Source organism: Anas platyrhynchos, chromosome 14, assembly GCF_047663525.1.
Source record: "Anas platyrhynchos isolate ZD024472 breed Pekin duck chromosome 14, IASCAAS_PekinDuck_T2T, whole genome shotgun sequence".
In the NCBI taxonomy this organism is placed as follows: domain Eukaryota; kingdom Metazoa; phylum Chordata; class Aves; order Anseriformes; family Anatidae; genus Anas; species Anas platyrhynchos.
Genome location: NC_092600.1, coordinates 3054422 through 3078237, shown reverse-complemented (window position 1 = coordinate 3078237; position 23816 = coordinate 3054422). Strand labels below are relative to the sequence as shown.

The 23816-nt window shown below is 40.1% G+C and overlaps 1 protein-coding gene across 1 annotated transcript; it reads right to left on the bottom strand.

The window, feature by feature from the left end:
* Positions 1-1007: 1007 nt before the first annotated feature.
* Positions 1008-23455, bottom strand: SEC24A (SEC24 homolog A, COPII coat complex component). The gene is made up of 23 exons (XM_027468728.3): positions 23293-23455; positions 18816-19328; positions 17492-17656; positions 16219-16296; positions 15741-15907; positions 14966-15138; positions 13383-13485; positions 12450-12576; positions 12047-12156; positions 11542-11654; positions 10524-10642; positions 9822-9877; positions 9293-9499; positions 8850-8970; positions 8139-8297; positions 7462-7635; positions 6884-6994; positions 6321-6496; positions 6035-6172; positions 5329-5433; positions 5098-5190; positions 4436-4539; positions 1008-4065 (listed from the first exon to the last, which is right to left on the bottom strand). Exons 1-23 carry the CDS (start codon positions 23360-23362, stop codon positions 3951-3953), a joined length of 3297 nt encoding a protein of 1098 aa, XP_027324529.1. The 5' UTR covers positions 23363-23455; the 3' UTR covers positions 1008-3950.
* Between the last annotated feature and the right edge of the window lie 361 nt (positions 23456-23816).

Below are 23816 nucleotides of genomic sequence, written 5' to 3'. Positions count from 1 at the left end.
CAATAAAAAGTCCATCACACCTCTACTTGTGTGACAAAGTGATAAAACTGGGCCACAGTTTCTTCGCTCGTAGCTGAACATTCAAATAGCAAGCATGCATAGCATCGTCAGAAGTACCTGAAAGTCAAACCAAATGAAGGCAGTAGCATGGATTCTTTCTATCAATACAATTACCTTCACCATCCCTGAAAGATTTTACACTCCTTAGCTCCCAGGGACTGTAACACAGGGACTCCAACCAGAAGCAGGACTCATCTTCAAGATGCTGTACTTGCACTTCCAAAGACCAGCAGCTGGGAGCTGGACACTGAGCCACAGCTGGAGCATTGAATTCAGCAGCAGGACAAGGACAGTTGCATTCATTGGGGAAAATGTAGTGCTGACAAGTCCAATCAGTAACATATCTAAGATACTAAGTGATTTAGAGAATGATAGAACTCTGTATTCAAAAATTTAAGTCAGAGGTCAAAGAGCCAGGCTTGTGCATTACCTTACATATGATGAACCAGAAGCAGTGATGAGAGCTCATAAAAAAAATTGGCAAGCATAAGATGGAATGACTCTTACAAAAAGGTGTTGAAAGAGGACATTAAATGAAGAGATAAGATTACCTATAATAAAATTAATCACCATCTTGGGAACACTGCTGAAGGCAGGCTAAATTCCAACCATCAATGTCACTGGCTTGAGACCAACTTCCAGCCAGATGGCAGGGTACAAATATGCTGGAGTACGGTACAGATGTGGGCTTACTGGAATAACAAACCCCAAGATAGTACTAAACAATAATGCTGACTGACAGAGATGCTCTGGGAGGACAAAAAAACGCCAATGACAGAAGGAAAGTTTTATTCAACTGAAACTAATTCTCCTAAAAGTTCCCTCTCAGTCTGTATCACTAATGTTAAAGTTTTAGCTAAAGTATAATTTATCTCTTGCTAATACATGCTATTTATCTTGATTGATCAAATACAGTATTTTTATAAGAAAGGACTGATGGACTTACATGAGTTCTTTCAATTAATTTTATTGAGTAGCCAAATCTGATAAATTAGCACAGATAAAATAAGCATTTGCATGTGTTACAAATGACTTTTTACAGGAATAAAACAGTGAAAATTACAAACTGTAAAAAGGAGGACAAGTAAATCCTGTCTCAAATTCAAAATGGGGAAGATTTATAACTTCATACTGAAGATCAAATGTCCTAGTTCAGAAAGCAAAGATTTAATATTACAATATTATACACTACTTTACAAAATTAAATTTACTGTAAGGATTACATCCATAATAGTAAACAGAAGCTTAAAATCACATTTAATGGTCCCTTACTTAATAGCCATTTTGCATCTTTGATTAAATTCTGTTAAGAAATTAGATCTAAATAAAAGTGAATCATTCTAGTTATTGCAAAACAATCTATGTGGACTTAGACTCAAATATATTAAATTAAAAACAATAATGAAAGCAAAGTAAAATGGATGGTAACAATGTTGGCCGAACACTAATGTGTCAAATACAGAAATAAGTTTAAAAAAAGTCCTCAACTAGAAAAATAGAATACATTTGCAGTGGTAGAGTTGTCTTGCTGAGATCTAAGTACCAGAGCCACTCCTGCCTGTTTTTGCAGTTCATCTTCAGTGTCCTTGTTTTCCAACGGTAGGTTAAAATGACACATCATAGGTAGCTTGTGAGTTCATCTGTCCTGTATTGCCCTTACAATACAGCAGGCTTTTCCCACTGCGAGGGAATAAACTAACAAAGTTCAATACAGAATTTCTTCCAAGATGAAAACAAGTGATCCACTCCAAGAGGGTTCATCTGATTCTTGTTTATACCATTTTGCTCTGTAAAACTTAGGGACCCTAATTAAAAGTTAATTGCCACAAACACTGATATCTTTAGCCATTAGTCTGGTGTACATAAAGTAATGAAGTCATCTCCAACATTTATGTTCTTTAAAAAAATTACAGGATTATTATAGCAAAATACAGTCAGAGTAAGAAACAGACTTGGGGTAGGCTGGTAGATGCAAGGATGACTTTCAGCATCTGAGCAATAACATACCCAAAATGCAAGTTTTAAGTGATAAACTATGCAAGTGCGTAGCTTCCATTTAAATGAAGAGACCCCTTCTCCCAGGGAAAAGAAAAAAAAAGATCATACTGCCAAAAAACTTAAAAGAAACAAACCCATCTCTCCATTCTGACTAGAAACTGTGCAATTTTCTGAAAAGCTGTTCAAGTAAATATACTCCTGTTTGCTACAGATACAGCAAACAGGGAAGCTTAAATTGGTTCTACAATAGTCTTTTCACACTATTTTAGACATTCTCTGAACTTTACCTTCTTGTGCTCAAGTGAAAAGACCAATTCCTCCAAAGAAACTCCTCCCTTGAAGTAAGGCAACTCCTGACAATCAAGTGTAGCTACAGCCTGTAACGGTAGCAAATGATTACCCTACAATGTCCTTTGACATTTCTATCGCCAACTGTAAGCTAACTAGCCTAGTCACAGTATGTGCTTGACCACTTTTATAAATGTTTTACCTGTACACTTCACTTGCCCCAAGAAGTAGATTTTGCAAGAACTATATCACCATTAGACAAAAAGCTAAAACAAGATTCTTCCATACAAGCGTCTTTCATGGGCATACAGGCACAGCAACTTAAATACTTTTCATGATGCTAGCTATTGATAACTCTTTTGGAGATCACTGATACACTTTTATAAAATTATCTAAATATTCTTGTATATAAATTTTCACTTCAAGTCCAAGGCCAACTTCCGTCTGTAGCTCTGGCAGGGATCTGAGAGTACATTTAAAGCTTTCATTTGGTGCACACTGGCTTTGGACCTAGGCTCATTAGGCAGCTGCAGTAAAGAAATCTTGGAGAACTTCAAGTATGTCTCGAACCATAAAAAAATCTTTAAATACAAAATAATGTTTTTGTCTTTGGAAAAATAATTTATCTTCCAATTTTAGTGTCAGAATATTGAATGTGGTCTCAAACCACTAGGTTTGAAGTGCCATCACACAAACGCACTTTGTAAGCACACTAAATTTCAGGGGCTTAACATTCAGCTATGTAAACAAGAGCCCAAAGTCTACTAAACATTTATCCTGGGATAACCTTACTTGCCATTCCCCTCCCATACCATTCACAGGCTGAAAGTAAGAAGAAAAATTTTACTGAAGAAAAACGAAGCTTGCCATCTACGTAAGTCTATTTTTGCTGCTGACTCAGCCACTGACTTTAATGTATCCCATATAGGGCTCACTCCTCCCCACTATTTTTTTTTTTTTAAATTGAATACTGACTTATTAAAAGCTTTCAAATATTAAGCCATCTTGTCCATGTTAAGCTTACCTTGAATCCTATTAGCCATAATCCATTCCAAACACTGGATTCTAAGTTCCATAAATTATTTGTTCGTTTCACAATGAACAGTTGTTTCATTGCTACTTTAAGCATTTTTAAGTTGAACATTGAGATGCTTTGATCACTGGATGCACTTACAAAGAATTTCCCTGCAAATCATGATCAGTATTGTGAGGTTTTTATATCTAGCAGCAAAAAAATAAAATGCAAAGAGTTACGGAAATATACATTTTGAACAACAAAGAACTCTTTATTTTACAAAATGTATTTCACCTTTTCAGTATTGCCTTTGTAAATGTACTTCATGCTGCAACTACTTACAGTAAAAACATGATTTGCAGCAAAATAAAGGTGCTCAACCAGTTCCGATAGTTTGATTTTTAAGGTATAATGTATAGTTGCACGTTTGATTCTCAGATGTGGTCCTTTATTTGCTTTAGTTCGTTGAAATCACAGTGAGAACTTCTCATCGACTGCCTCAGGCCACAGATTTAATGAGGATATTATAAGCACAAGTGTTCTTTACTGCAAAATCTTTCCTTAAAGAAGTGAGCCAAAGGCTAGCGTTTCATTTATTCACTTGCTGCTGTATATGAAGGAGGAACTCATAGTATGATAAGGCTGATTCTGTTCTGTCTTCAATCATATTTTGCAGAAAACTTGATTTCAATGGGCTGTCATCCCTTCAAAACAAAAATAAACATTTGAGTGAAATAAATATTCACCAAGATCCACCAATGCATTCAGAAAGTTACAGATCAAGTGCAAGATGTGCTCAGAGCTCAAGGACTTATGAAAAGAGCCCTTGTGATTAATCCCAACAAGTACTCTTATCACTATTAACTTCATCTGACATTAAAAAAAGGCTAAATGTCACAGAAAAAAGTTAATCTGTGAAAGTTATAAATCAAAGATGATTCATACCAAGTCATATCTACTGCCAAACTTGTTAGGCACAACATGCACCACTGATAGAACTTGACTTCAGAAAGTACAGTATATGATATCCAAATATGTACTGTAAAAGGTCTCAAAGACTGTTAAAACACTTACTTTATTATATATAGGATAGGAAAGAAAGGTCTCTGTTCTCTCAGCCAAGAAATGAAAGCTATTGTTCTGATGGATTCTGCAGTTTCAAGCTCTGGCAGATGTGTCTAAGAAGCAAAGAGTATCATTAATACACAGCAGTATACAATACCAGCAGTAAATTGATCACTTAACAACAAAATAACTCAACTCTATCCTAATCAGGTGTAAAGAAACCCTGGACAGAGGAGGCATTCTGTGATGAATAGTTTTACTGTGGTCTCCTTCTAAAGGGCTTGAAGCAATCAAATGCACTGAACAGGTGCTGGCAACTGACTATCAGAATAGTGATGGCTGAGTTGTGATCAGTACTGCTTTTTTCACAGAAACTGAAGGTTTTCCACTAATCCCCTGTGCTTACTATTCCCAGATATTCTCAGGGTGCTCCCACTCTTCTGAGAAACTTAATCATTGCCAGCCTAGTCCTACTGTGATTTAATGGGAAGATCCAGATTAAAGTTCAGCCTAGAGAAACTCCAAGAGACATAACATTTTGTTTCCCTTGGACCTGGATTTACGGCAAATAGCAACCAGAGGGCTAATACTTCAATATAGTATTTCAATTCCCATGAAGATAACATTTTGGCTGCACTGTACGATTGGTATACAACAAAACAAGCACGTACCATGTTCTGTGGTATTGAGCCGTAATTTGGAACTCCAAGGACTTGGCTGATAAAGCTCTGCCCACAGCTCTTCCCAATCCACAGAAACATTACCTGAAAGATAACCAGCAATAAGAATAACCTAAAACAAAGCTACACCTCATCAGTCTTCTACACATTTTGAATTCTCAGAAGGAACACAAAGTAAATATAAATTTGGAAAAAAAATTAAATCACCACCACCCAACTTACAGAGCCAGCATCCATAAGGTAGGCACCATCCCTACTCAACTTCTCCACTGACAGCTGGAGAATGGGTGGCTGAGGTATAGTTCTGTCATTTATGTTAAGAGCTCCCTAAAGGGGAAAAAAAAAAAAAAAGTACAGTTCACATCTCGATGCAGTGAAATAGTTACAAAAGTAGAAGGTTAAGTAAGATTTGGCTGTCCTATGCTGAATATTGAAGCTGAATCCTTTTCCTCTAAGTTTGTTATAATTCAAGTACATAATTTAATAGTAAATCTCTTGATGTTCTATTTAGAGAGGCGTACTTCAAATTTATTTTGATCAGTACTGATGTGATTTCTGAAATTATTCAGGCTCTTAAACACACTGTTCACAGAACTACTTTGACATTTTAAAATAAAGGAAGCAACGAGGGGGGATGACAAAACATCTGTTGTACTATCATTACATACATACAATTTATAGTGCAAGATAAGACAGAGCAGAAATTAGTTAGAAAAAAACCTTCCCCCTCCACCCATTGCCAAAGCACAGCTTCACACCAGAATTCATCAAGCCTATCCTCAAGTAACAAAGACATAAATGAAAAAACTGGGAAAATTTGAGCTTTAACGTGGAAGACTTGCAAGGTTTAAAACACAAATTTATTTTCACATCATACAAATCTATGGGACCAGACACAATCAGACCCAATAGCAATGCAAATACTCACCTCATCTGTGAGGTTATCAACTCTGTACAAACTGGGATGTGTCATGAGCATGAGGTAAACAAGGGGCTGGTTTTTCACCTGACACATGGTAAAAATGCGTTCGTCTAAACGTGCGTTTGTCCCAGTTTGAAATGCTTTCTGCAAACAAACAGGCATTTAATTTGACCGTTACAGAAAAGTGAGAAACTAAATTCAATATAGTTTATTTTGCATGTCGACGACATGCTCTTTTACTGCAGGTTGACATTCCAAGCATAGAAAACTATGCTTCTCTTGTATGGCTTACCTGTTTTAAGAGTGCCAGTACGTAAAGTGGGAAGAGCCGTAGTGAACTGGGGGCCATTAGACCAGGCTGTTGAATGCTTAGGACTGATGAACGGTAAGCAGATAAAGAGTCTATCACTGCGTTGACCAAAGCATCTCGAGCATCACTCAGGGTAGCAGAAACTGATCGGTCCACAGCTTAAAAAAAAAAAAAGAGAGATATAAAGCTCAAGAAAGAGGCTTTTCCTCCTTGTGTAGTAAGTCATATAGGTTAACTCTTCTCATTTCAACATACACTCTCATGCAGCTTAAATTTTTACAACACTACTGTAGAAATCAAGTTAAATGATTCAGAAAAAAGCAAAGGACCAAGACCTTTTTTGATTTCAGTATTATCAACCAAAAGTATGATGATGCACTAGACTAAGGCCAGGTGACTACATAGAGCTATACTGATATTTTACCTAAGCCAAGCATTAGAAGTAGAGAGAATCGTTACTTCTAATGTAACTTCCCAGAAGATTACTGGATAATATCTCTAAAGCTTTTAGTATACATATCCAGACAAGCTCTTATCATTCTTACCCATATTGGCTAACAGCCCTGTGATAGCTTGCACATCTGCCCCTGCATAGACGTCACTCAGTGTTGTTACAACAGGTAAGCACATCGTGTGGACACGAATTCTTCTTTCACCTGTACAAAAAAAGGAAAAAACCACAACTTTGGTTTTTATGAAGGAACACAAGAACGCCACTGTTTATTCAGTAAATTCTGCCACACCTAAATGTTCTAATTAATCGGATAGTTTCCCCATTGACACTATCAGCTGATCTGTGTTAGACCAAATAAGAAAAAAAAAAAAAGAGATTAAAAGCTACTTAAAACAGCCTGGTTCACTGTTTGTATGATAAATAGGATTTAAAAATTGTTAGTTCTCAATTTCTAGGCTAAGCCCACCTATTTGCAGACCAGAGTAAGTTTCCCAGAAAACTTCCCGGTCTGGAAGAAGCAGTAACATCAACATGCAGTAACATCACATCTACTGTCTTGACATTAGACAAAATAACTTGTGACTCCAACCGAATTATAGTTTATAAATGTACACAAGAACACTTATCTGAATATAATTAGTTTCAGCCAACACTACCTATACATCTTACCTTTACTGGATGTGTACAGAAGAGCTGACTGAAAAGAAACGACCTGCATATCAGTAAGGCTCTCTTCTACTGACATTTGCACGGCATATCCTGCATCTGGGTTTACGTTGGGTAATGACAACAGATCTGTAGATCTTACGAAGAAGTTGCCATGGAAGGTATGAATGGAAAGACCTACAAGATAAGCATTATACCAAATCAATTCTTTTTTTTTAGTCAGATGTGAACTACAGATGCCATTTACCCACCCAACACCCCATTCTGTATCAAAACGTTAAAATCCTTCTGAATAAAATAAAGCATTTTCAGAAAGGTAAATATTCCAAACAGATTACTAATCTGTAGAATCCACAAAGCCTAACAGAAGCCAGGAATTCAGAAATCAATGTAGAATAACAGCAAGTTTCTACACTATAAAAGAAAGAGCAACCTGGAAAAACTTTCACTTTTAGCCATTATAAAATACAGATTTTTTACTGACTTCTAAATTCCAAATATAGTCATAAAAACGGTCCAATTCCTGGTACTGAGTTTTACTTTCCTAATCCTTGTCCTTTAAACATTTAAGTTTACATGAAAGCCAAAGTATCAATCATATGAATCAAAACATTCCCAAATAACAGCAAACACTATCCCCTGCTTGCTCCTGCCCCACCGTCAACAAAACATGTTCAAACCTTTGGTGCATCTTATCCTCATGACAGCCTCAAATCCAATTTTTCTAGTTAAGTATCGTTTCAACTCCTTTTGCAATTTCTCCACTTGGACAGGGTTGTGTTTATGATGGTAAGATTGGTAGTAATAGACACTACCTGCCGAATATCTTGATATACAACCTGAAACAAAACCATACAATAGCAGAGTGAATACAGTTGCCTTTAAATATACCAGAAGAATGTGACATTACCTTTAATTATTAAACAGTTCATATCTGCAAATAGCTTTGTTACACAGTCATAGACCTGCATACAGAAACAGAGACATAATACAACTATATATTCAATTATGTATAGAGGCATGAAATGGCCTGAAATTACGGGTACTCTGTCACTTAGAAATCTGGTTAAATGAAGAAAAAAAATTATTAAAACACTAGTAAGCCTACCCTAATGGTAGGCTTAACACTGATGGCTGGAAGGCAGAAAGGAAGAAAGATTTCAACCACTTATACCAGGACCACAAAAATCCTGACTCACTAAGGGGAGAATGTGAAAACAGTTATGCTAAATCAGGAAAGACTGAAATATTGCCTTCTGTTCAGTGTCACTGCTCAAGGATGAATTTTCATCTTGACACATTAGATTTGTTCATATTCTAAATGCTAGATTTCATGTATTTGTCAAGAAGTTTAGAAGTTAGATGCCCCAAAACAACTTCGCATGGCTTACCTAGAGAAGCTAAGTCAGAATATTGTCCACTAAGAAGAAATAAATCCACTGCAACCTGTTGTCCTGAGCAGTCCAAGGCTAGCTTCTTGTAAAAGTCAGTTGATGGAGTCAGATGTATCTCCTGTTAACGCAAGGGAACATTACAATATACAAAGGAAATTCAAGATTCACGTATTTATCACTTGTTTGCAGTGACACTAATAAATGATTTTTCATCACTGATTTTAGCTACATCTTTTAAAGAATCAGGTCACAAATTTACATTTACAGTAGTTGTTTCCCGTCCCCCTTCTCTTCACTAAAGTAGTTAAAAGGTTAACCCAACAAAAGAACCAAAACATTCACCTAGAACAGGCAATTCCATAGCCACGCACATGTACAGAACAGGACTGGCAGTTCTGATTTTATTTTAAAAAACAAAACAAAACAAAAACTTTTCTAACCTTTGCAGTTGCTCTTTGGTTTGGTTCTTCTCGTGATTTCAATGCTCCCATTCCCACAGATGGAAGCTGTGTCTGGAAGACAGAGATTCTACCTCCAGTGGGGGACATCAGTTTAAAGGCTGCCTGTAATGCAGGTCCAAGAGCACTCTGAGTTTCCAGGGACTTGGTAAACATTTGTGGCAAGGTCCTCAGTAGATCTTGAATAAGCTGCAATTTAGGAAATAAAAATATTAAGACTAGAGTCTTAACAGTTTTTTCTTTATAGGGAGGATTGCTGACTGTATATAAACATGTACTAATACTGCCAATATTAAGGTAGTAAAAAAAAAAGCCCTAGCAAAAGTTAAGTATTGTCTTGTTTCAGGTTGTTAAATTTTTACGGTCAAATAGATAAAGACTTTTTCCCCTATCCCAAACTTGTTATTTAAACATAGATATTAAAGAGTATATATTATATATATAATATATATATCCACAAACTATCAAGCATATCATGTGAATGTCACCAGTTATGTAAGGCAGTTCTTACCTCTTTATTTTCATTTAAATTTACTAATAAGTTTTCTGGCATTGGTATAAATACATCTGGAAGGACAAAAAAAGTGTTAGTTTTTTGTCGTTGTGGTTTGCTTAAAAAAAAAATCTTTCCTGAATTGTATTTGCCAATCATTACACCTATTGAAAAAAATATAGTATCAATGTGTAAATCCATTCAAACATTGATCCACCCCCAGCATACCTGCGGCTAGAATGACATTTTAGAAGAGCAGTCAAAAAGCTTTAAGGATAATAAAGCCTACTGAGTAAAAATGCATGGAAGATTGTCTAGTATTCATTCCACTCTGCCCCTTAACATAAGTGAAAGGTAACTTGACAGTGATGGTCTTTTTTGCCTTTACTAAGCATTAGTCACTAAGAATCTACTGCAATTTACCAAGCATCACTGCAATTATGATCCTAACGCAAGTTTAGATAATTGTACAAGAAACTAGAGGTTCAGAAGGCCATCTTTGTTTTTCAGAAGGCTGTCTTCATGTTTTAAGTCATGACCAGTCACAGCATTGCTCAGACATCAGGAGCTTCAAAAGAACCCAGATATATGCTACTTCCACAGCCATAACTAGAGAGATTAATGATCTGATCTAGAAACTCCCACCAGATATATTTTAAAAAGGCTGTCAAAACCAGCAGTCGTTAATAGGTACTAACCACAGAAGTTTTTTCTGCATACCTTCAATATCTGAAACTATAAGCATCTGAGGCTGAGAGAGACCTTCCTGAAGACTGTAGAAATGGATTGTGCTGTCAAATGTGATGAAGCCTATTTTTGTTCTAGTATTCCCGGGAAGCCTAGAAATCAGACATATGGTGTTCAGCAACATGAAATTTCATTTCTACAAGCTTTTTTTTTTTTTTTTTAAATTTAAAACCACATCCACTGCACCTGTCGTCCAATGTTCTTACCAAGAAGTCAGCTTAACAGCTATATTGCAATAGCCTGACTAAATCGTTCTGGATGAAAAAAAGGAGCTCATAGTAGAATCACCCAGCAGACATCTGAGATTTTTTTTTTTAGGAGGGTAATAAAAAATGGATGAACAACACTTAGAAAGAATAAATGTGTTTGCAGACACAGCAACAGGTGTTTGAAGTTTTTAAGTTTAAGCCTTATTTAGAAGTTCAGCATAGAAGCCCCTTCAGAAAGGAATGACACACAAGAATCCCAAAGTGAGTTATCTTTCACCATTTTCCAATGTTAGTGAAGTAGAAAGCTAGACATCAACTCTCCTATATATCAAACAAAAATAATATATAAAGATACAGGAAAGAAACAAGCTGCAAATACTAAGCCAGATTTATGTACATTCAAATAGCACTTCCTTAAAATGAAAAGTTAATTAGATGCATGCATACATTCCAGTGAATACTTATCTAAATTTCAGCTTTTAGAAGAGATAATTCAAAACACATCATTAACATAATGCTTATTCCTCCTTGGGGTTGGTGAAGAAGATAGAAGAGACCCAGTGTGAGAAGTGCCTCAAAATTACTTTATATAGTGGTGCAGCTGTGATAGGAAAAACGACTACAGCTTTATACTAAATTTCCATACAACACTGGCCATGGTGAGCTAACACCAGGAAACTTTCCTTACAGACAGGAAGCATTAGCATGTTCATGTCTAGCATAAGTTTCATACGACCAAAAAAAAAAAAAAAGAAAAGAAAAAGGACATTCTTTCTACTTACAGGTCAAGATTGTCTAACAAGGTCTTGCAGACTGTATTCAAGTATCCTGTCTCTATTGCATTATGAGAAACATCAAATACAAAGAGGTACACAGGTGGCTGAGGTGGACGTAGCTGAACAAAGAAAAGATCGCCTTTAATTTTCAAAGTGACAGTTATTAGATTGGGTTTATTCTACTGCAGGTCTGAACTCTATTAGAACAACACACAGATGACAGATAAAATTTCTAAATGCATTTTCCTCATCGGGTGATTCTATAATTGTGGTTTTCTTTCAAAAGACCCACAAACACCTACCTATTCTAAATACAGAACTATGAAATCATAAATGTTTATAAATGACATCCTATCTGAAGTAACGCTTGAGACTTCTCAGATGTACTCCTTGAAGCAGTAACTACTGTACTAAACTGGAAAGCACCCACTATAAAAAGTTTGTGTTTTTTTTTCCTCCCCAACTTCTCTCTGGAAATAAAAACTAAGGGAGAGAATAAGTAAAACCTTACCATGTATTCAGATGGAGCCATAAACTCAATAGTAGCATTCTGGACTTCAGGTCTTTTATGAGGTTCTCCATAAACTCTTGTCACAGGATTATACATGAATTCCTCAGGAACTGTGCAGGTAAATTAATACATTATTACTTCAAACTAGCATTAGCTGTGCTACATTTTAAAACAAACATATCAACTCTTTAGTGCCTGTTGGGCAACACTTCTCGGAAAACTATATATACTAGGTAGGGAAGCAACTTTGTTACCTGTCCTACCTTGGGAGACTGTGTCAGACTTCAGCATAAGAAATGATGAAACCTAGCACTGATACAGCCAACGATATTGCCATCTCAAAGGTCAAGGTGGGAAAGGATAGCTCTAACAGTTCAAAACAATGAGCGCATTTAAAACCTACCATCATTCACTCTATAGCACAAATTGCATTTCCATCTCCTTTGGTCTAAAAAGCTGACGAAAGGGTTAATATACGTCCGGCAGGAACGACATCTCACAATAGTGCTTGAAGTGACCACTGGCAATTGCTGGAAAAGAAAAGCTTCCTATTTTAAAGCGTCAACACTACAGCCATTCAACCACGATAACAACAATCTACACTGTGCTTCCTGGTTAGCTAGCTAGTCAAAGCATACTTGTTTAAGGAACAAGTATTTCTGCATCCACACAGCACTCCTACAAAATTCCTTAATAATAATACTGGTCAGAACCTAGCTCTAATCTATTTGGCTGCAAATGCTTCCCTTTCAAGCCTCCACAGTCTTGAATTTTGCATTTCTGGTGCAAAAACAAACTCCACATTCAGTGCAGGGCAAAGATCCCAGGAAAAAGACAGCAATATGTATTCGGAAAATCACTTAAGTTGTGAAAAACAGGAACATTTAAAAGATGAACTGCCAAATTCAAGTCTCCTGGGTATCTGTGGACAGCCAAACCCCTTTAACTTTGTTAATGCTTAACTACATTAAGAATCAGTACTTGGTTTGGTATAGGAAATTAATAACTACAACCGTTATGTGACAAAATACAGCTATTCAAGTAGGAGTGATATTTACATGAGTTGCCTTCTGTCACAGTATGACTTCTGCACTGCCTCTGAGGGTTGTGGTTTTTTTTTTAGGTTTAGAAAGGCAGTAGAAAAATCTCAGATAAACGACAGCAATCTGTATGGACCTATGGACCAGAGAAATGTCAGTCACCAAGGCAATTTTTCTAGGCCAAGATCAGCCAACATAGCTGCACTTCTTTTCTAACCCCTCTTCCAACTTTGGACAGCTTTTAGTGAAGGTAGAGCTGATATTTCAGCATTTAAAGTTTCAGATGTTTTTCATACCGATAAGTCTTTGAAAGGATGAAGCAGGAGCCCCAAAGGAAGTTTGGCTTTATTCAATAAGGCCTGAGTTTGAGGAATGTTGGTCAGGGTACAGCGGAACAACCTACACAGAGAATAAAGGGTTATTTTCAGTGACTTTCAGGTAAGGAAATTATAATTTCAGTAGTGTATAATATCCTTTATATTTTCCAGAGCTGGTGACATCCATTCCCACATAAAATATCATCTCAAACTCTGTCACATTGTTCTGTTTTAGTCTGAGCTGGATACACAGTACTTGCTTTAGTTATGTTACTTTATACACACACTTTTAATGCAGAAAATGGTGTCATTTTAGTCAAAGTCAAAATTAAGCCTAACAATGCTCAAAGTTGCACCAAAATCTTTATACACAAAGCGTTATTTTGGGGTAACTTTTTGAGCTGGCCTGTATACTGATCTGAACCAGCAAAGTTTAAAATAACTACTAACAACCCCAACAGCTGCAACTTCAGACACTTCAGAACCCAGTGGTTTCTGCGAAGTGCAGTCATGCACAGTACTTCTGCAAATTTTTACACAGATTTTTATTAGTAATGCAAGTATTTTGGTTACTTTCAATACAGAGGTCATTCATGCTTCTGCATCCACAGCCTTCTTGATCTACCTGCCTTTAGTGAGTTAATTCCTATTTTAAATCTCAGTCATACTCATCACCAGCTATATTGCAAACTTTTTGCATTGTACTTATTTGTAACTGCCTTGCAAACATCTTATTTTTCCTCATATTTTCTATGCAATTTCCTTGTACACTGTGAAGCAGGTATAGAAAAAGCACTTAGTAGCAGCTGAGAACCCTAACAGGAGGATTATGAAGGTTATGTTATCCTCTTGTTATGGAGAACTGTTACTTGAAACACATCCCAGACTGAAATGAAAATAGCAGGTCATCCAAATTACAGTGTGTGCACCAGATAAAGAAGAGGGCAAGCTCTGCTAACTGCCTTGATCTTGGCTCCAGAGAAAGGAACACAAATCAATGAAATTTTGTAAACAGTAATGAGGTGCTTAACTGATGGAATTATCTAATTAATCCCATACAACTATTTTTAGATTCTAACAAAAAGCAACAGCAAGTGGAGACACGTGATCTCTTACCACCTGCAGTAGAACATACCTGGTTAATTGAAGCTGTGGTACACATTCAAATACCACATTTCGACAATCTCTTAAGGCATTAAAAAAATGTTTCCTAAATAACTTTTCTAAGGGATGCATGTGAGGCTTTCTTAATTAAAAGAGGAACGTTGCTCAAAATTGCATCAATGGCATTGGTTATACTCTGACATCAGGAATTAATGGACTGCTTCAGGACTACAAAGTCAACAGCTAATAAGCAGATGATATCAACAAGCTGAAAAGGGTAATTAATATTCTACACTGTCTTCCTCACTTCAAAATTTAATCCACTTATCACCTTTATCTTAACATGCTGAAGCCCATTTTCAATGCTTTATACTCGCAAAAACAAGGAAATATTTTTGAAAGTTATGTTTACAACTAGGAATTTATTTTGATGAATTATAGCAAATTGATAATCTTACTCCGGATTACAATTGAGCTTCTGGATGTCTTCATGCAAGTTTGGGACAGGAGCCTGTAAGATGGTTGTAGGAAGAATATTTCTTTCTTGAAGAAGATTCACAGGTCTTAATCCTTCTTGCTGGAGGCTCAGGGAACCCATAGATGCAGTTAAGTGATTAGTGCCTAGGGGAGGCTAGAGTCCAATAAAATTTCACAATTAGCATTGATTATTTGGATGAAACCCAGTTCATTTAAAAAGCAAACATATCTACCTTTCATTTTTTGTGCACATTAACTGCAACTGTATTAAAGTGATATATTTAGAAATACTACTTGTTACATAAACTTGGACTTTAGCATGTAACATACTGGAGGTAAAAAATAACCCATTTGCTACAAAACCCTTGAAATACAGAGGCCCAGCTGGCAAAAACGTCAGTCAGTTTGCTTTGAAAGTTCAGAAAAAAAAAAACAAACTTCAGCTAGCAATAGTTACCTGAGGGAAGAAAAACACACCCAAAGCAACTGAAAATTTAAGATAAATATTCTGAGCAGATTTAAGAATAAGAAATTTTAGGGAAGAGCTGGCACAATTTTTCCAGGCTGGTGTCAAGTTGACAACAAAAGCATTAATTTCTGGATACATCTATCACTGTGAACAAGTGGCACAGAATGGGGGACTACAGAAGCAGAACCCCACTGACACACAACACAGATTGCTGCATTATTATTTTTTTTTTTAATTTTGTATATTCAAGTGCATTGGGGCAGTAATGAGAAAAAAAGAAAACCTACCTGGTGGAAATGTTTTGATCCATCTGGATATTGCAAAGCAGATGCTTGCATTCCTGGTGCTCCAGGTGGTGAAGTATTTTGGTAGCCTGGTGGCAAGGCAGGGTAAGAATAGCCAACATTTCTGTTCATCTTAAGATTCGGGGGTGCAGGAGAAGGATGTGGGGTTGCTAGAAGTAGAGAAGACAAATATTTAAGATGAATTGAAGAAGCACAGCTTGGTCAAAGCATTATCACATCAGGAGGGCTTTTTGTTATTTAAGTGTAAGCAAATGACAAGTGTCAATTTCCCAAAATGTTAACTGCTCTACAATACTTGCATGCATATACAGTCCGTCAATGCTTCAAATATATTTAGTTTCAAGACAGACACTGAACAAAATATGCATGTCTGTACATAAATAACTAAACTTCTATCTTTCCTAAACTGTTAGAAATGTTATGTCATTAATGGTAAGCATTTTTAATTCCAAAACCTTACCCATGAGACCACCTCCTTCTATTGCATCATAGCTATTTTGGACCGCAGACCCATCGCTAGCAGCAGATGTAGCATCACCTGTTAAAAAGGTCCCAGTTAAAAAAAAAATTAACAAGTTACTAGGAAGTTGCAATGAGGTAAATGAAAAGAGATTCTCTTTGCAGGATGAATATGGAGATTAGCGTAGTTTGGATTTACACTGTCTCAAGACAAAACTTAACTGTAAATATATATCTTAGCTATTTCTCTCATGTACTTCCCCTGCTGAAACGACCTCTAGGGACATTCATGAAAACCCACAAACTTTTTGAAGGGAAAACAATTAAGTGTACATTTCTGGTTGACTGATCTGTTCAGATTACTTTGAATTAGGTATACTCCATAAATTTCAAGCTAATAGGCAGCAAAGCGTGTCAGGGGACTCATTCTCATCAGAGGAAGGGTCTGTATGCTAGCTAGCTGCAGTTTTCAACGCATCTTGGAATGTAGGTACAGAGCTCCCTGAAATTCTTTTTCCATCGAAATCACATGGAAACAAACTCCCTTCGCTTATACACTTTGTCCAGTCCTGTTTACCAAACACCAGCAGTTCTGATATGGTCACATACCAGTCAAGATACAAATTCCACTTGAGATAAGAAAAACCTTGAAATTGAGAGTCCTCCCAAAGGACAACTTACTCTAAGCTCGCTATGTCTAAACGTACAAAACCAAATATCAATTGTTAAAGGGAAGGAGGTACTCAATCTACATTATATTATCATTAAAATCTTCAAAGATGACCCAGTGGAAGGAACCTATTACATTATCAACAAGTAAGAAACAGTCAAACTTGCTTCAAACTAAACATTTCTCTCTCCAGAGCCCTGAAAACGTCTCATTTCTTTACTATGAAAGGAGACTTTCTAAGCAAAAGCAGTTTCTAATGCCTTTTGTATGTTCAAAACTAAGCTAAATCTGAACTGCACTATTCTTGCACTCAATACAGCTACCACATACAAGAAGCTGTCAATCTCAACATGCAAGGTACCAACAGTTTTGACAGAACAAAGTACCATATATATGTAAAAATAAAACTGCCAACTACCACATCATCCCATCTAACACGAGCTCTAAGTGCAATACAACTGCAGGTCTGTTTGATACAGAGCTCTGATGAGTTCTCAAACAACGGCATATTTGTGCAGGCCCCACAGGAGTCAGAGAAAATCAGATATGTCTTCAACAGCTGACAGCCTTCACAGCCTCTAGTTGAGAGCAACTCCTTTCTTACCTTCTTGATTTGCAGCTGAGTTTAGCAGAGGCTGTGCATTAGGTGGTCCCGCTGTCAGCGTTGATGGCCTAATTAAAGGTGGACCACCAACCGGTGGGGGTCCCAAAGGTGGCCTTGGGGGGTGGAGAGGAGTTAAAGGCTGAGTCACTGGTGGAGGTGCAGATCCTGTAAAGAGATTAATTTTTAGTTGAACCCCAATGAAAAAGTCACTGAAGACTTTTCTTAACAGACCATATTGATCAACACATTCCTTATTCAAGCGATAAGCAGCATCAGACAAATCCTAACCCATGTAGAAGGTTTAACAACTCCAAGTTGTTTCTGTCACACTGGGTTCCTGTAGCTGTTATTTATGATGTTATTTACTTATGTTATGCTATTTACCCCTTTCAGTTATTTATTACAACTCCTGGTAAGAATTTTAGGAGGCACAGAAGGCATCCTCATTTCAATTATGAATTCTGGGCTTCATAAAGTTATAGTACAGCCCCACATCAAGAATATAATGAAATAGAAGAGTCTAAAACAGATCCCTCCAGACAGGGTGCTCATCTTCAACAAGCTGATGCAAGACAGTAACATACAGATCATGGCTGAGAGAGGCTGTCCAAGGCCGGGCATGCAGCTGGCAGATCTTTGTGCTAAGAATGAGCACCATCAGCAAAATGAGCTAAATTCATTTTAAAAGTGATCGCTGTTCTACAAAAACTTTGCTGGGAAACTGTTCAGGAAGGTTCACCACTGAATGTGCACAAGGATTCTATTCCATATACCCCTTTCCAAAGTTTCTCGTTTACCATCTTCATCATGAACTCCAGAGTACTAATTGCTCATTCCAATCAACTGTAATAAAATCACCCCAGCATAAAACAAAGAACTGGAATCAAGAGAAACATCTAACGGGGCTAAAAGCGTTTTGTAAGAAAAAAAGATTTGCTTTAACATTTTTCAACTGTGAAGTCCAGAAGTCCTCACTTGACTGAAGCACACAAATGCTTCAAACACCCCAAGGAATGGCAAAGGCCACGTAAACATCACCCACATGTAGCTCGCCAAAACAATGAGCTGCCACTAAGGAATTACCTGCATCAACCACCCAAGCAAAAACGAAATCTTACACACAGAATTTCCCTTTCTAATCCAAAGAAGTTACCCCAAATTTTGTGATGCGCGTTTTCTCAGATCATCTGTTTTGACAATCTGGTACCCATGAGCAAAAGGCTGCTGCAGAGTGAATTCTATGTACCTTTTTTTTTAAAAAACGATACAGAAAAGTTGGCACTGGGAGCCAGTTAAAAGAAAAATATCAAGAACTGACGGTTACCTGGCTTCATATAGCTGTTCTGAAGCGAGGGACCTCCTGGAGAAGCAGCATACTGATAACTTCCTGGAGGATTTGTATTTCCTGATAACGAGGGCGATGGCTGAGCTGACCCTGTCCCCGTCCCATGAGCCAAGTGGCTTGTTGGTGTCCCAGCCGGGTGACTCAGGGCGCTCTGGCTGTACTGCCAGTTGGAAAGCATCGGGGGGCCAGCTCCAGAAGGAAAGCTACCAGCAGATGATATAGCAGCTGAGTTTTGCAACGCAGGCGGTGGCACTTGAGGTACAGGACCTGTTTGCTGCACTGGTGACCCAGAGAGAGGTGCCACTGGTGGTCTGTTGAGAGTCTGCCCAGGCCCTTGATAACTGTTGAACTGAGAAACATTCGGGGAGCCGCTGTAGTTGTACTGTCCGGAAGGCTGATGGGGAGGAACCTTCTGATGGGAGTACGATCCTGGAACGGCAGGGTTGTATCCCTGGGCATCTGAAGAATGCATCATCTGATTTTGAACAGGACCTAAGAGGAAAAAAAAAGCTTTAAAAAGTCAGTGTTGTGTATCGCTGCTGAAAATAAAATGTGTTCCTGGGAGCCTCCTTCCTTAGGATGTTATTAATCTCCATGTTACAGAAATCTTTTTTTGTTTAGAAAAACAGAAACAGGTGTAAGTGATGGAAGGAGTACTACAAGGGAAACGACAGTATTTTGCTATCAACACTTAGATCTTTCAGTGTTTTTGTTTTTACAGTAGCCTCCCAAGCATGCAGCTCGCTAAGCAATCCAGTGCCTGAGCAAACTCCACCCTCCCGCACCGAAACGCACACCCGCTGCTATTTCCATCTCCAGCAACACCCCAAAGCCAGCGGGGCAAGGAGGAGGGCACTGCCACGCGGCTGCCAGGAGCCGCCCTCACCCAGCAGCTCGGCTCCACTTGAGGCTTGACACCAACTTCAACTTTAGCTTACGGCAAAGAGCCGAGCAGCCAGTTTCAGCATAAGTCACCCTGCTATTTCTCAAGTGACAGAGTTAATCCGTAAAGGTTCTGCAGCTAAATTTAGCAGGAGGACTATTCCTGCACATACGGCTCGCATCAACAGCCAGCTGGCTTGAGAATACGGAACGAAGAGCGATTTATCATGGCATAAGTCACCCATCGAGAAAATAAAGCTTGATAGGCTAATGGTGCTGATGTGTTTGTTGGGTGGTAGAGCTGAACTCAGCATTAATCACTTGGAAAAAACAAATGAGGTTAATAAAACAGTAAACGGCACTGGAACGGCTTCATCAGATTTCTGTTGTACACAGGAACATGAAAAATGTTGGGGGGTTTTCAGTGCACTGAGAGCTCCAGCAGGAAGGCCACCACTGCCCCAAAAAGGACAGCCAGCCTACGGGGAGAGAAATCTCCAGGTGGAATCCTTCTGAGCAGAAAGCACTGAGTAATTCATGCCACAGCCAGATACAACTCATACAAAACATTAAAACGCTCTCTGATGCTGTATCATTATTTTGTCACATTGGTGTGGCTTTATTATTTCCCCAAACATCCAGTATGAACATTGGAGACTTTCCACCTACATGGTTATATGCCTGAAATCAAAAGAAATCCTCCTTATGGTTTATGATTCTTTTACTCCCAACCCTATCCTACTTTCCAGAATTGGTTAAGTTTCTGGAAAATAAAACATTGAACCCAGAAAAACAAGAGCATTTAATTCTCTAGACCAGAACCCCCTGCAAGATTCAACACTTGCATTTTCAAAAGCATGCCGCAGAGATGAGCACGCAGAAAGACATTTCGCATACAAGTGCTGCAAAGCGCTGCCACCAGAATGAAATCCCACAATTTCATTTAGCAATAAAACAAAGGCAGCTGGTTTCTGAGCTATTGAAACGTTCTGGTTAAACTTGAAAAGGGGAGAAGTTCACATTGCCGAGTTCAAATAACTTGGAACTCGGGCACGTACACAACAAACAAAGCTAACCAAGGAACACTGAAGTACCTCATTAGGGCAAATATTGGGACTGCCACTCAGCTCAGCACTCCCTAGAAAGCCTCAGGTGACAGCTGACAGACAGCTGACACCCCCTGAGCACTGTGTGCATCTCCACACCGACTGCTCGGCCAAGGTAGCAGCACTACAGTGCCACTGACCTCGCCCTGCCTCTGTTATTTGTGCCTCAGAAGTATATAGCATAAGATTCTGTACCCATTAATCACAATATGCCCTTTGCCTTTCAGTTAGGAAACCCGCTTATAGCCCACCATCCCTACAAAGCTGCTCACAAATCTTAGCAATTAATAAACCTCCAAAACTAAGGGTGTCGAAACCAAAAGCTTGCAAACATGCGAATTCCTACGGTTGTGACTCACCTCTGAAAATCACCCCGCAGCGTATCCATCAGGTGGGCTTTACACAACTGATTTACCAAGTGACTTGTAAATTCAGTTTGCCAGCTCTACAAGTGACTAAGGTGTCTTATGTAAGAGCTGTATCACATGCGTATTGATACAACGTTACCCTAAATGGTACAGAAGATACAGAACAAATACAGATTAATTTTATAACTTGGTTATTCACCTCGGGGCATGACTTTGTAGCCCAGCCAGGAGTCATTTTTATGACAGTTCGTGTCGTGATGAGTTAGATTTTTAAAGCAATCTTCCAAATTTCAACTTGTTTTTTATTTTTTAAAGTCAGAAGGGCAATGAAAAGCCTCGACAGCCTTTGCACAATTCATGCTTTCAAGGCAAGCCTGCATAAAGCTGCCAACAAAACCAAAGCGACAGCTCTGAGGGGCGTTAACCCTTCTCAAAGGGCCTTCAGAGTTGCACAAAGACTTCTCAGAACTTGCTTTTTGCTGCTGTCAGGTGCCCATCTTGACCTGACCCCTTTCAGGAGGCCCAGCGGACAGCTCGCAGGCTCTCCAGCTTCCCCACACGCTGCTGCTCCTTTCCTGCGCCGCTCCCTGCAGCTGGGGATCCAGCAGGAGGAAACGATGGATCAAAACATGACCATGGGAGGCTGCGATTCAAGCCATGCTCTCTGCCACACAGAAATTCAGTGCCACCTGCTCACCGTGCCCACGGCACTGCTTTCACCCATCGCAACGTCCCCAGGGGGTACAAGGACACGAACCCCAAAGGGCTGAGCTGGATTCCAGCCGAGCCGGGCGGCAGGAGGCCCCCAGCACCCGCTGCAGCTGAGCCCACCTGCTGCTCCCAAAGCAGCTCGTGGCCTCGGAGCACCACGCCAGCACACGAGGGGAGCGTGTCCTCTCCGAGTGCTTTTCTCCTCCTTGTTTACTCTCCACATCTGCCAGCCGAACAGCAAATCGGCTCTCACAGCGAGCACTGCTCCTACTGAAACCCAGCGAGGGGATGCAGGTTGTTACCAGGCAACCCGCAGCTCGCTGCCCAACCATTTCCAGGTCAGCAGCGTGCGGTGCCACTGCCGGGCACACGCACAGGGAGCTGGGCACCTGTGGGCAGCGAGGGGAGCAAGGCGTCGGGAGGAGAGCTGGTGGCTGGAGTATGATTTATCGCTCTGCTGACAGCTCCTGTTCCTCACGGGCCATTATAAATGCCATAACGGCACTCTCGGTACGCTCCAGATGGCTTTGAGGCAACGTTGTTTTTCCTGTAAGGGCCGAGGCTCGCAGCACCTTCCTGACAGCGCTGAGAGTGGCCCACCCCCCAATAACCCCATTTATTCAACAGGCCAACAACCCGTGCCCTCTCCCAAGCACCCCGTAACTGCTGCTTCATTTTATTACCCTTCCTTTGCGTAACTCTAGCTTTCGGGTCTGGTTTTCAGACACCTGGCAGCCTGACGTCTCTCCTCCTCCGGCCGCCTCCCAGAACTTCCACCGTGTGCTCGAGCCACCCACAGCCAAACCAGCTGAGACAGCGCGATGCCAGCGTGGAACTCATCGTGACCAGCACCCCACGAGCTGACGTTCCTCTTGGCCGCTCCCTGCTCTGACCACAAGCTCGAGAGAACGAGGACTCTTCTCAGCCTGCGTTTATTTTTCAGCCTGCATTTATCCGCTTCTCACACTGCTGACCCTACAGGCGAGCGTGCAGCCGTGTAACACCGCGCTGCGAGCGATTTTTGATAAGTTATAAACACGCTGCCGGAGAAAGAAGGGGACGGCGAGGCAACCCGTTTAATTACTCACAATTACAGCAGAAAAACTAAAGGATCTCCTTAAAACCACAGCCACGAGTCCCCAGAAGGAGAAGCACGGAATTGGGGAACGGAGAATGAGGGAAAGGGGCACGGCGGCGGGGGGGGGAGGGTGAGGGCTGAGGGAGGGCTTCCAGCCTCGCTTCCCGATTCTAAAGGTCCCGCCGGGCCTCACCCCGCGGGCCCTCACGGGGCGCGGCCCTCACGGTTTTGGGTACAAAACCCCCAAAATCCGCCACACCGCCCCCCCCACGAGCCCCGGGACGCCCCCCACCCTTATCCTTATAGCTCACCGTTGCTGTAGGGCTGCCGGCCAGTGCCCTGAGCTCGGCAGGCAGCGGCGGGCCCTGCGGGCTGGGCCATGGCTCCCGGAGGCTCCCTGAGGCGCCCGGGCCCGGCTCCACTCGGCTCCGCGGCGCCAGAGGCGGGGCCGCGCCGCACCGGAACTACCGGGGCCAGCCCGGCGCATGCGCGCTGCGTACACGTGGCACTTCCGGGCAGCGCCGCGCTGCGGCAGGGGGAGGCGCGGGGATATGGGGGGGGGGGGGGAATTTTGGCCCTAAATGTAGGGAAATGAGGCTGTTAGCCCCAAATGGAGTGAGATGCAAGGGTTGGCCCTAAATGTAGGAAACAGAGGTTGTTAGCCCTAGATGCAGTGAAATGGGGCTGTTAGCCCCAAATGTAGGGAAATGCCAGGATTAGCCCCAAATATAGTGAAATGAGGCTGTTGGCCCCAAATGTAGGGAAATGAGGCTGTTGGCCCCAAATGTAGTGAAGTGCCATGGTTAGCCCTAAATGTAGTGAAATGAGACTTTTA

Excerpts from the sequence above, each read along its gene's own strand:
- SEC24A (XM_027468728.3), bottom strand. The coding sequence starts at position 23,362 with ATGGCCCAGCCCGCAGGGCCCGCCGCTGCCTGCCGAGCTCAGGGCACT. Across the intron at positions 13,486-14,965 it reads AAGCTCAATTGTAATCCGGA|GTTGTTCCGCTGTACCCTGA; the intron begins GTAAGATTATCA and ends TTCTCTGTGTAG. Across the intron at positions 8,298-8,849 it reads TTCTGACTTAGCTTCTCTAG|GTTGTATATCAAGATATTCG; the intron begins GTAAGCCATGCG and ends GTTTTGTTTCAG.